General features: G+C 36.8%; 3 protein-coding genes across 3 annotated transcripts; all 3 read left to right on the forward strand.

The window, feature by feature from the left end:
- The first annotated feature begins 310 nt into the window (after nt 1–310).
- On the forward strand, nt 311–1,682 carry LOC137926439 (zinc finger protein 501-like). The gene is made up of 2 exons (XM_068770038.1): nt 311–320; nt 541–1,682. Exons 1-2 carry the CDS (start codon nt 311–313, stop codon nt 1,680–1,682), a joined length of 1,152 nt encoding a protein of 383 aa, XP_068626139.1.
- A 1,190-nt stretch (nt 1,683–2,872) lies between these two features.
- On the forward strand, nt 2,873–3,949 carry LOC137926440 (zinc finger protein OZF-like). The gene has a single exon (XM_068770039.1). The coding sequence runs from the start codon at nt 2,873–2,875 to the stop codon at nt 3,947–3,949; it is 1,077 nt and encodes a 358-aa protein (XP_068626140.1).
- Nucleotides 3,950–4,973: 1,024 nt separating this feature from the next.
- On the forward strand, nt 4,974–10,400 carry LOC137926441 (oocyte zinc finger protein XlCOF22-like). Its single transcript, XM_068770040.1, has 3 exons — nt 4,974–5,010; nt 5,518–6,120; nt 9,484–10,400. The coding sequence occupies exons 1-3, from the start codon at nt 4,974–4,976 to the stop codon at nt 10,398–10,400; spliced, it is 1,557 nt and encodes a 518-aa protein (XP_068626141.1).
- Nucleotides 10,401–14,217: the final 3,817 nt, after the last annotated feature.

Consider the following 14,217-nt stretch of genomic DNA (forward strand, 5'->3'; position numbering starts at 1 on the left):
CCACGAAATAAATTTTAACTTTATGCGGTTCTTTGATATATTTTTAGAAACACTTGTTGGTTGGTATAGGCACATCGGCTGCCTTTTATATTTATTAATATATTTAACATTGCCATTAAAGGAAATGTTCTTGGACAGTTTTATAAAAACAAAATTTATTAATCACCTTATTTCAATGGATGTAAAAGGTCTGCAGTCAGAAATAAGTACGCCATTTTTTTTAATAACCTAAAAGTTCTGATGGTAGAGACCTTTTATGTAGATTTAGGGTGGAATTAGCAATATTACCTGGTCTAATCCGCACAGTACCATGTTTAAAGGTAACAAAATTTAGAAAGTATCAATTACTACAGGAAAATCGTTATCCTTGACAATGTTATAAGAAAAAGGATCAAAATTATTTTTCCAGTATGTATAATTATTTGAAAATTTTCTTGACTGGATAATGAACAGAAAGCGAAGAAAGAAGTGATGCCACAACCTTCCAGAGAAGAATACGTACGTCTGTTTATAAACACTAATGAGAATTTCTCTTTGTAGGTGTGAGAGGAGTGATCAAAATAGAAACGAGACAGACAAAACCGGTGGAATTGAAGTTTATAACAAAACACAAGGGTAGGGACAGCGAGATGCTGTCCGAGGCGAAGAAGAACCAACACAATTTGAGCATCATATTGCTAAACTCAAACGCAAACCCGATCAGATGCAAAGACAGCTTGGGCTACGGCTGCGCTTTCTGCCCCAAGCAGTTCCCGCAACCGACAAAATTGAAAAAACACTTTCTCGACGAACACAACAACGACAGACTTATTAGGTTCATGTCGAGCAAGCTTTTCGAGAACGTCGTCAAATTGGACATCACTTACTTGTGCTGCGCGCTGTGTGACACGGACTTTCCGCAGCTCGATCAGTTCGTCACACATTTGAAGACTACCCACGATAAGGATCTGTATGTAGACACGAAGAGCCAGATACTGCCGTTCAGATTCGACACGCCCGAGCTGAAATGCGCTATCTGCTCTACTGAATACGCCACCTTTAAACTTCTGCAAGAGCACATGAACACGCACTTCAGGAACTATCCTTGTAAAATCTGTGGAGGATGTTACGTAACAGAGCGCCTTCTGCAAGGCCACATCAAGCGACACGGCGACGGCGAGTTCAAATGTGCACAGTGCGACAAAACCTTCACTAGCGTCCACAAGAGACGCGAGCACGTACATAGGACACACCTTGGCTTCAACAAGAGAAACAAATGTCAGTTCTGCGAGGAAAGATTCCTAGATTACTGGAAAAAAATAGATCATATGGTAAAAATTCACGGAGCGCCACCAGTTGTTCTAAAGTGTCAGGCGTGCGAGCGATCGTTTAACAATCAGAGAGCGCTCACGAGACACAAGAAGAAAGACCATCTTCTGGAAAGAAGACACAATTGTGGGGAGTGCGAGATGAAGTTCTTCAGTAGCAGTTGCTTGAGAAAGCACATGGCGAAGCATACAGGCTTGAGACAGTACACCTGCGATGTTTGTCACAAGTCGTACGGCAGGAAGAACACGTTGAGAGAGCACATGCGGATCCACGCGGACGACAGGCGCTTCAAGTGCGAGCACTGCGGCCAGGGCTTCGTGCAGAAGTGCAGCTGGCGGGGACACATGCGAAGCAAACACGGCGAAAATGTTTAATAATGTTAAATTATTAAAGAGTAAATATTGTTAAAAATAACCTCCACTTTTTTCTTTCTTTTCATCAATTCAATTTAAAATATCTTTACTTAAATAGACGAACGTTTTAAGTAGTAAGCTACTGTCAGTTTGCAAAACTTCTTTTAGCCACGAGGGCCATCGGTTGAATGTGCGATATGCCCTTCCGACTGAAATTTCAGACAAACTATTCTTCGAGCTACGTCGATCCCCTTGGTTTTTACTCCTGGACTATAAAATATAATTTCGACATAATTTTTATTTATAAGAGCCAGCCATAAACTCAACAGTTGCTATTGTTGTTTCATTGTTGTCTTGCTATCTCGTACATTGTAAATTCATTCGACCACTTTTTAAAATTTTTATCGACTAAGAATCATGTATAGTGGTCACTTACGTACCTCATGGTAATTCAATAAGAGTCCAGTTTAAGAGAAATGATAATCAGACTGACCTCCCCATTCCCCCATAGTGGTATCTTTCAACTTAAGCTAGTTCCTAAAGATACGTGATTTGAGAAGAGCTGACAACAAACTCGGATGGGTTTTTTGTTGTCACTCACCATATTTTTGATACAGTAATAGAGCAATACAGCGTCATATCAGCTGGTAGACGCCCACTGCGATGCAAAGGCCTTTCTCAAAGATTACACTGAAAGTCACCGGAGTCTCTGAATGTGAGAGAAGAGCAGTCATTGTAGCGATCTTTGGAAGCGGTTCATACCAAGCTATATTACTCATATAAATAATCCACACTATAATAGGATTTTTAAATAAGTTTTAGTCTGAGTAAATTTATATTTTATTGATACATAATATATGAAAGAATATCAAAATTTCTTATTCCACATTAGCGACTCGGAATTAGCAATACGGAACAAAAAAATATAATAATTTGATACTAAATTGTAAAAGTAACAAAAGAAATACAAGGATTATATCTAAAAAAATAGTACTATTGGCAAATATGATTTATTTTTAATCTATCGTCTGTTAGCAAACATAGTGCTTATTGTTATCAAATGGATCTAGTCAATGTGAATAATAAGAATTGATATCTCAAAGAAAAAGTTAATATAGAGTTGGAGACGACGTATCCGCGACTTGAAAGAATGATTGATTTTTTTCGTTCTAGGTGGACAGCGTCAGAAAACAAAAGAGGTAGTCGCTAGCATGGATAAAACTGTATCAGAAAAGAAACCGATAAGGGAATACAAAAAGCATCAGGAGAATCTTAAATGTATTTTGCAGTATTCCAACGCAAGCATGATACGAGGAAAGGACGCCGAAGGTTATGGATGCAATTTCTGCCCGAAACGGTTTCCAATACCGCACGATCTAAAATCACACTTCCTTCTAGAACACAACAAGGTGTCCCTTACGAAATTGCCAAAGTTTACCGACTACCTGCTAAAACTCGACATCACCCATTTGAAATGCCGACTTTGCGAAAAATTGTTCAGTAGCTTGGATTCATTCTGTACCCATCTCGGAAATGACCACAAGAAAATTCTACATACAGACATAAAAAACGAAATCATTCCGTTCAAATTCGAATCTGAAACGCTGCAATGTGCCGTGTGTAGTGCCATCTTCACAAACTTCAAGATACTTCAAGAGCACATGCATGTGCACTTCAGTAATTACCAGTGTGAAGTTTGTTGCGCTGGATTTATATCTAGACGTAGGTTAGTCGGACATCAGCGACGTCATGGCAACACCGCTGCTCCATGCTCTCACTGCGCCAAAGTCTTCAGCTGCGACCAAAAACGACGCGACCACGAACAAAGGATCCACCTCGGATTGAAGAAGAGAAACAAATGTAGATTCTGCGATGAAAAGTTCGCGGACTACTGGACGAAGGTTGACCACATGGTCAAAGAGCACGGACTACCACGGGTCGTATTGAAGTGCCAAGCCTGTGATAGAACGTTCGAGAACAAAAGAGCCTTAACTCGTCACGTAAAAAAGGATCATCTGATGGAAAGAAAACACGTCTGCAATGTTTGTGATATGAGGTTTTACCTCAAGCACCGTTTGAAAGATCACATGTTAGTACACTCTGGAGAGAAGCAGTTTCAATGTCACGTTTGTTCCCGGTGGTACGCGACTAAGAAGTCGGTGAGGCAGCATCTGAGGTCACACGCGGACGACCGGCGCCACGCGTGCACCCTCTGTGTGCAGGCTTTCGTGCAACAAAACACTTTGAAGAACCATATGAGGGCTAAACATGACGAGAAACTCTGTTGACGATTGAGGTACATCGATATGATACGCCTGAAAGGCCGAAATATTTTATGAAACTGTTTTTATTAAATGGAGATATCTGAATAGAACCTGATTGACAGAAATGTACTCTACAGAACAGGGTTTAAAATTCGGGTTGCTTAGGGTGGGTGTTTAAATTCTTCTTAAATGCATCACGACAGGCGAGGCTTTTGGCTGCAGCACGTATAGAAGATGCCATAGAACGAATCACAATTATTTTAAAATGACGTGAGGATTGCCGTGGTTTATTTTTCGTGTCCCGTGTCTTTAGATTGTGTTTAGGGAAAAGATATTCCACATGATCCTTTCTTCCTACCAAACGGCACAGTACCATTTGCTGGAAAGATTTCTTCCAACAAGTATTACTTCAACAATATCAATGAAATTGTGTTTTACAATCCAATTACTAGAAATACACTTTTTTATAGAACTCATTGAATCGCATCAGTCTTTTTTATCGTTATTATAAATACAGAGGTTGGTTAAAATGATGAATTGTGGTGATGAATTCGTAGGTAAATTTAGATGAATCTAAACACGGTGAATATTGCCTTTTAGAAATTTCTAGAATTCAGTTTTTCATCCGATATCATTATTGATTTATGATTAATTTACATAGATGCGTGTATTATTCATTTACGTTTAAACATATGTTCCCATCTTTATCTGTTTATTTTTTTTTCCACTTTATATTATTTATGGTAATGTTTTTTACATTTTAAATTACAATTTAATAGAAATTTGTTCATATTGAGCACCCAAATCCAGTAACTATGAAGGTTTTAAACGTACCTTAAAGTCTACAATACAATTAATCAAGTTTTTTTAGATATAACAATAATAAAAAAATATTCTCAAGCTTTATTATCACATAAAACCCTTAATTCTGTTTTAACGTTTTTTTCTAATTTTTGTTAAATGAACTTTAAAGAGCAGTGAACCTTGGGAGTAGAGAGAGATTGTTTATCTTAATTGAAATGAGAGACTGTTGTGTGATGTAAACCGCATGACTGTTCCATACGGAACATTGTTACAGAAAGCTGGTAATATATTATTAAAGTTACATAGCTATTTATATATGTTGTGTAAAGTAACCCGCATGACTGTTCCATACGGAACGTTGTCACTGAATACTAGTAATATATTGCCAAAGTTATATTGTTATTTAAATGTGTATTGTGAAGTAAACTACATGACTATTCCATACCGAACCTTGTTACAGATGCTAGTAACATTATTAAAGTAACACAGCTGTCAATTGCGGGAACTATATCATGAAGGTTTCCACAGTAGCGTGGCGTTTGAATTATCGTCTTGTAGTACTTTGATTGTTGCTCTCTCTTAGATTGAAATTTGTCTACAAACTCTTATCTTCTCTATCTGTCATATTATATTTATCATAATAACTCAATATTTCAACTTTATCACCAATCATCATTTACAATCTGATTTAAAAATTACAGTTCATATATCGTAACCTCAATCAAACCGTGGTTTTGTTTTCACTTCACATATTAAAACAATCATACCAACGTAAATTTTCATTCCAGATGCGAGCAATAATTCTTCGGAGAACAACTTCGACACACGAAATAAAATCACGTTAGACATAAAAAAGAATTTCACCGCATTTATAGCAATAAAGCCACAAAGGGGAATCCCGGATAGAGAGAAGAATGTAAGACATCGCGTAGCAAAGAGGGCAACGGAGTTAGACTTTCATTTCGATAATATAAAGTCCATCATTCGATATTCTAATGCGACGCCGATCAGATCTCGCGTTGGTTCGAAGTACGCATGCGGGTACTGCACAAACCATTATTCCTCACCATCGGAACTAAAGGAACACAGCTTGGAGACTCACAGGTCTGACAAACCCGAATGCCTTCGGACATTATCCCTCTCCAGATATGTAGTCTACCTTGACGTCACCAACTTACAATGCTTGCTGTGCAAGACCTCAGTTCCGAGTCTTAAAGATCTGATGCACCATCTTAAAACAGACCACAGTAAGGTAACCCACATGGATATTAAAAGCCACTTGATACCTTTTGACTTCTCCAAAGGATTGCAGTGTGTCGAGTGCTGCAATAAATTTCAGGTGTTCGAAGATCTGCTAGAGCACATGAGTTCGCATTACAGGAACTACACCTGTGAGTTGTGTGACGACGTGTGGTTTGTGAATAAAAGCCTGATGATGGATCATAAGAAGACTGTACATTTGATATGAGAGGCGTGTTTTAATAAAGTTTGTGAGGAGTACAATTTTTTTATTTTACCTCTTTTATGCTAGAATGTGTAAATCGAAATGTATCTCTTGTGATGAGCAAGTAAATGATACGTCCGTTGGACCTTCATCAGGTGGTCAATAAAGTCAAGGTTTCGGAAGTCGCTGGAGGCGGGCGGCGAAGGACTGGTCGTCATTGCGATCTTTGGGTTCCCCCAAATGCCTTTCTGTGAGGTTCTAAATCTGACATCATAATTTATGTAATATGCTTCGCTATATGTTCGATTTTAGTGTTATTGATTTGAACAAAAACCTACTTTTCGTGACTTTGTCGCCTTTGCTTTCGTCGGTAATAGGCCGCTGTGCTGTTAGATTGCTTCTGTGAACGCTCCATGGAGTGACTTAACTCAAGGGCCCCCTGGGGACTCCCGTAGGGACCTGGGCTAGGTCTGTCTTATCGATAACATGGACTTTACATACATAACTGCATATGCATGTAAATGTCATAACTTTAGAATCGTGTTATATATATATATATATCACCTATTGGATACACTTAAAGACTTGATATATTGTTTCTGAAGATGTTAATGCTGTTACCCCTAAGGCTTTTACAGCTTCATCGGTACTGAGTTCACGGAGCAGAAGGGTCCGTGAACTAGATTTTAAGACTATTTTTACAATAATTTATAGTACACTACAGTTTTTATTTGATTACATACTAACATACCTTTTTTTTGGTTTCGATTCTCGTCAAATGTTGGACAGTATCTAAGGTTTTGTATTGGAAAAGAAAATTGTTGTTTTTGCAACCTTCTTCGTCAATTCATTTTCTTTGTGTTATTGAAAAGAGTTCTTGTTATTTATGTTTAAGAAGACATTTGATATTTTCTTATTTCTGTAGATATGTTAGTATATATGTATAGATTGATTAGTATCAATTATATTTTCTAATAGAATAAAACTAAACATGTAATGACCCTGAATTGGAATATCGTAAAAGGGGTGAATGTATCGCTCATTTCTATCTATTAATGTATTGTACATTCTGTACAAAACTCAATGTTTTCTTAGTAACATATTGATATTAAGAAAAAGCGTTTATAAAATTCGGATTACTATATATTAAAAATAGTTAATGGTTACTGTCTGTCTGTGCAGACTTTGTACTACCAAATTGTTAGCATGTCGGATTCCAATAGAAAAATATTTAATGTAACATATTTCGCTGCGATTGTTTTATACATGGTGATTAGAAATAGGTGAAAAAGCCTAGTTTTTTGCGGAAAAATGACGATGCGTTCAACACTTTGAAACTATTATATTTATAACTTATCACCTGTATATACGTGTAAGTATAAAAGAAATATTTAATGGAATCAGGCGTTATTTTGAGGAAGTCAATTGTCCATGCGAATTACACAACTACCACCGTTAAATTTAACGAATTACACAACTACCACCGTTAAATTTAACGGTGGTAGTTGTGTAATTCGCATTGCTTGCCGCATGCGCATTTATCAGCGGGATGGCGGGCGGTGCACTTTGTTGCACGACTACAACTGCATGTGCGGAAGTGGCTAAATATTGGTCCTTTTCTTACTTATAAAAGAAATAATATTTATTCACAGGTTTCTATTAGTTATTTAAAAAAAAAAAACAGTACAATTATAAAACTACATCCATGCTTCGAAATTTGTTTCACATTGTTTTTGATAGCAGTTGTTATTATTATTATTATTGAGGTAAACGCAGCGATGGACAAGGCCGGCAAGGTAGACAAACTAATATGTGTAACCCGGGCACTTACCGCTTCCAAGCAGTCCTGTTGGAAATCTATTTCAAAATTTTTGAAACTTAAAATGAAAAGGATAATTCAAAAACAGTGTTTATAGATATTAATGCAACACATTTTTATTTCTATTTCCTGGTGCGTTAATAAATAATGTTTATGCTTTGACGTATGTTTTGTCTCGTGAGAAATTTTTCTCATTATTTATTTATCGACATTGCAAATGAAAACTGCATAGGTTATTGTATTAAGAAAAATAAGAGGGATCGGAAAGTAATGTGTAGACATATTTTACAGAAAAACCGACTGATTTGTTACAGCTCCAGCATTGATTTTGTATACTAGACGGCAAAAGGTTGTTGATAACGAAAGCGAATATATAGTTGATTGGAAAAAATTCGTTAAAAATGTAGTGGTGTGAATTTAACTTAAGAAAGCGACATTACTTTCCGGTCACTCTGATACATATAAAAATTAATCAAATCGGTAAAGTCGTTTTCAAGTAATGACGTGATTTAAGTGTTACCCTTTCATTTGTGTATCTATATGTATATGTTACGGTACATGAAATAATTTTATTATTATTTGATTGAAACAATTAATTTTTGCAAATATTAACAATGTTAATGATTATTAAAATTTATCAGACGAAACTAAAATTAAAAACGAGCAACCCCAAATGGGGCAGTGGCTGGTCGTAGGGCAGTTGTGCTATTGGCTTTTCTACGCACACACACACACACACTTATCTATATATATATATATATATATATATATATATATATATATATATATATATATATATACATATATATATATAGAAGCGCTAGATGACGGGTCATCGTTAAATTTTAGGTGTTAGTTCATTGCAAATTCAACCGAGAGGCGTTATTATATAACAGTTCAAGTGCTATACCATAGCGTTACACATTCGACTACTAGCGCCATCTATTGCCGCTGTCCGACATATAAACTAGAATTTGAAAAAAATCTGTCGAAACATCTTGTAACCATGTACAATGCGATTAAAATAAGAATAGGACCGGCCTAGCGCCATGTTGTGACGTCACAACGGGAACTTTGTATAGTGTGCAAAAAAAGCAATGTTAAAAAATAATACCAGCGGCTAAAGTCACTCGCTCGGTTACCTTCGAAGCAGTTTCCAAATGCTTAATGAAACTTCCAAATACATTACGCGATATATGAATATTGCCATCTGGCCCTGGTACAATTCTTGCTTGTTTTAACTGGTCCAACAACATAATGGCACGTTTTTTCTCTTCCTCGAAGTACTTATCAACATTGCTGATAATCTCTCGAGCTGGCCGATGTAAAACACTACCTCTTTTGCTCATTGTAGAACAAATTAAACAATCAACAAAAACAATTATTATTATTTTTTTATTTTATATATTTAATGCTGACCGTACTTATATGAGTGAAGTTAGCCGAGAGCCTGTCCTATTCTTATTTTAATCGCATTGTATTTATTTCTAGGTAAACGTTCATCCGGGATCAGAACGAAACAGAAGGTAGCGTACATAGAGATATCCGCAGAGCCCGTCAACAAGTCCAAGACACAAGAGACGTCAGACGTGCACGTCTTGCTGAAGAAGAAGAATGAATTAGATCTTCATTTGGACAACTTAAGAGTGATATTAGCCAATTCGAACGCAACGACTATACGCTGCCGTGGTGGCATTGGATACGTGTGCTGCTTCTGCGACGCCCAGTATCCGGAAGCTGCCGACCTAAAGCGACATACCTTGCAATCTCACGACGATCCATTCGAATCCAATTTCATGAAGAGTCAAGCGATGCCCACATTACTTATTAAACTAGACATCACGAATCTTAACTGCAAGCTATGCAATAAGTATATCTCGGAGCTGCAGGATCTACTCGACCATCTGAAGGATGACCACGGGATAGGCTACCACAAGGATATAAAGAGTCACATCGTGCCATTCAGATTTGAAGAGGAGGTGTTACGCTGCGTGGTATGTGAACACGTGTTCAACAACTTCAAAGTGCTTTTGGAACACATGAACAGGCACTTCCAGAACTACGTATGCGAATTTTGTCAGGCGGGGTTTGTTAACCGTCGGGCTTCACAAATGCACGGCTACCGGCACCGAACAGGCGAACATCATTGCGCATACTGCGGTAAATGTTTCGACAACCGTGTAAAGCAGCGTGCACATGTGCGAGCTGTATACGTGTGTCGGAACAAGCGCAGTCGCTGCGGTTACTGTGGGGAAAGGTTTACAGACTACGCCAAGAAGCATGAACACGAAGAACGCGTGCACGGGGCGCGGCGTACCCTGCCTTCCTGCCGCGCGTGTGAACGCACCTTTCGAAACCAGCGCGCGCTTTCGCTACATCTCAAGACTTACCATCTTATGCAACGTTAGCCCCTCGCCTATCTACTGGAACGCACAAAATATCTACCTTTCATCTCATGAATTTAAGTGTAAGTTACATATATATATATATATATACAGATATATTTATATCTGATCGACGATGCGCTGATGATTTTTCTGATCAAGTTCGAAATTGCTCAGCTGCAGTGACAGGGTGGGGAAGGGAAATGCACAACACTTCTGCAAATAACGGCTGTTGTACTCTTTTTCGTCTATCGTAGCACTTCTTACAATTGTTGTAGAATCTTGCAATATAGATGGCGCTGTGATAACTTAATCAGTTTAATAATATTCCGCGAAATACATTTCATTGTCATTATAATTATAAATAATAATTTATACAAAGAAATATTAGTTTTATTTCGCTTTTACATGTCATAATTGATATGAAAGTTTCAGGTTGAGCGAGCGCTACTAGATGGCGGTTGAATCAATGCTGCATTTTAAATACAGGAATACCCGCAATGTTTTACTACATGACGTCACCGTGACATAATGCCAACGAATAGTCCAGTTTATCGCTTGTTGGCACTACTTCTGAATTGGTCACGTATATCGTCCACCTGTGTACACACCGACGATTGAATTTATCAGGTGCCGGGTAGGTCTAATGATCTGTGACCTTTAATCTTACATCTCTTGTTGCATATGGGTGCCGATATAGTAAAATTTTCAGAAAGGCATAACTCCTGAAGATGCCCCGTGGATGGGAGAAACACGTCTTGAGTAATTTGGCGTTGGCGATTGTGTGATTCGCATTGTTTGCCACATACGCATTTATCAGCGGGCTGACGGGCGGTGCTCTTTGTTGCACGACTACCACTGCATGTCTTACTTAGGATGGACTTCCGCAAGGTAACGCCTGATTCCAATAAATACTGTACGAGTTACCAAAAATGACACAAACTTCGGACGGTCCCGACAGATGGCGCCAGTAGTCGATGGTCACGCGCTTTCGTTTCATACAGTTATTCCCACGAATAGACACCGCTTATTTTTATAAGGGTCAATAAGAATTCGCCATGAAGCGTCAGCATACGCTATTTAAGACCCAGATGAAATCCATATCTGGCAACGTAGTAGAACAGGGATGAGCAACCCGCGGCCCACGAGGCAAGTAAATTTTAATTTTTTTTGTATTTTAAAAAAAAAATGCTAGAATCAAGGCTTTAAATATAATAAAAGCGTCTAATTAGTTGTAAATCTATATCTATCTGTAAATCTATATCTATCTATATGATTACTAACATAAATTACGTTTAGAACATGGTTTGAACCTTGAATATATACTTTATTTTTTTTCATGGTCAACTGTTTTTGAAACTGCTGCCCTCCGACCAAAAAAGTTGCTCACCCCTGTAGTAAAACATAGCGACCCGAGCCAAGGCTTCTGAGAGAGTTTTAAGCTTTGTGCCCTTTGAAAGAGGTTCAGACCTAACGCCATCTAAACCCTGCACCTTAAATCCTGTGGACACTAAAAATGCCTATATGTCTAGATATTGATACTTTTAAAATAAAATACTAGAAAAGAATATATTGGATTTTTTATACATCACCATCTTCTCTGCTAACAGATTCCCACAGTAAGGCATAGGTATGTTCCAAAGATCGCCACCATGTCAGTCCGTCTAGTGGGGGCTGACCACTCCCACCAGCTCGTGGTTGCCAATAGAGAAACTTTTGGTGCCGACGGCCGTCAAATGAACTGGCAGTGTGCTCTCAACTGATACTTCAGACGTGCAAGTCTTCGAGCTACTTCGATGAACTTGGTTCTTCTTCAGATCTCTCCGCTGATTAATTGGATAATCTAAATCAAAGTTGTGTCGCAGACCCCATGCAATGTTTTTCCGTGTTGGGTAGACCCCCTACTCACCTGATATTGATTTCCTGTAAATTTCTAACTGTAGTAAAGTTTAGTGCTAAAAACTTAAAGTAACAACACATGTTAATTTACACATTTATTAATTGAATTTAAATTAAAACGACTCAAAATAAAATTTTGTATCTGTTATGTAAAATATACGTAACATTAAATAAACACGAGGCTGCGACTCTCAGGTTTTTACAAGTACAAAATGTATTGCGACCACAAAGCGCATACCAACATCCTACAACTTACACAATTTTATAATCATATATAATATTTTTTTTACTTCATAGGTACTTTTATAAATAATGTAAATGTTTTGATATTATAAGATATTATGATCTAAGTAAATAGGTACTATCAGTGTATGTGTTGAGATCCACTATCGTGGACCCCCATTTTCATTTCATGGACCCAAAAATTTTTTTTCGCTGACGTAGACCCTTTGCAGGTTGTCATAGACCCCTAGGGGTCGATATAGACCACTTTGGGAATCACTGATCTAAATACACTAAACACATCATACCAAAATATTAACTTATTTCGTAGGGTAGTTGTAAATAAAACGAGCGCATACTTTGTACAAATCACAATTTATTTAATCTATTTACACGGGACGCGACACGCCCTCACACTAACGATAACGTACAAATATATCTTCACAAATCGTTACGTGGGCGAAGTGGCGGCATGGTTTTGTGGTGGCTGTGCCAAGAGACCTCTCATTACCATCCCTAATACAATATCTCCAAGTTACGACATATTCATGCTATCGTCAAGTTTCAATCAGACCAATATCCTGTGTATTTTTTGAGAATTATGTTATTTATTTTGCTTAATATATATATATATATATATATATATATATATATATATATATATTAAGCAAAAAATATTTCGGATTTATATAAAGAAGAAATACAGAGAAAAAAATCCCTCAATTTACATTTAGTCTTACATATAAGTTGTAGTAATTTTTTGGAACACCTAAATACACCAAAACTAAAAAATCTCATTTCATATCAATTCTAGAATATACCTAAATTAGAAAATAAAATTGTAAAGAATGTAATACATTTTTAATATCATATTATTTATCCGCCATAATTTTAAAAGTCTTATGTTTAAGATGACAGACACATGATTAAGCATAAGTAATAAAAATAAAAGAAATAAATTCAAAGCCTTTTCTTCTTCAAAACTTAACAAATCCTTCATAGGTCTAATTGCACATATATATAATAAAGTTGCACAAGATATCTTACCTTTCGTTTATTTTTGTTTTAAATCTAAATTTAAATGTATATTATTAAATAAATCTTATAACAGCATTCAAGAGTTTTTAGTTGATCGAAATATGGAACTTGATTTGTTGACTCATTTACATCGTTGATATTATAATGTAATAAAACATTGTTAAATTTCATTTAAAACATTGTTGACCGGCGAATTTACTGAAAATTTGTCTTGTGTCTCGGTACAGTTTTTGCATAAATTTTATGTAACTCATTTGAGTATGATACAGATTTGTCTGCGTAACTTCTAAATCAAAAACATCACCATCACTAAATAAACTCTTCACCTACTGATGGTAGGAATGTTGCACTGGGAATATTTAAATAATTGTGTAAGTTTAGTGTAACATCATGTTCATTCAACTCTTCTTTCAAATCGTCGTCAATATCTGATGCTATGATATTTCTCATTTGATATTTTGGCGGCCTAATATCAGAGTAGCTTTCTTCTGATGCAGTATCATTGTCACAGTTATCACAATTTGATTCATAATCACTCGGACAGTCAGATAAAGCATCTGCATATAATATATTGAAAGATTCTTCTTTACGTTCCGTTGTCAAATATTTTTTACAACAAAAGATTTGGCAGCTCTTATAAGCGAGAGAAACAGCCTGTATTATACTGACCAACAAATGCACT

The sequence above is a fragment of the Battus philenor genome, unplaced genomic scaffold, assembly GCF_028537555.1.
Source record: "Battus philenor isolate CCGP_79_NKW_IND1 unplaced genomic scaffold, ilBatPhil1.0.hap1 SCAF_29, whole genome shotgun sequence".
NCBI lineage: Eukaryota > Metazoa > Arthropoda > Insecta > Lepidoptera > Papilionidae > Battus > Battus philenor.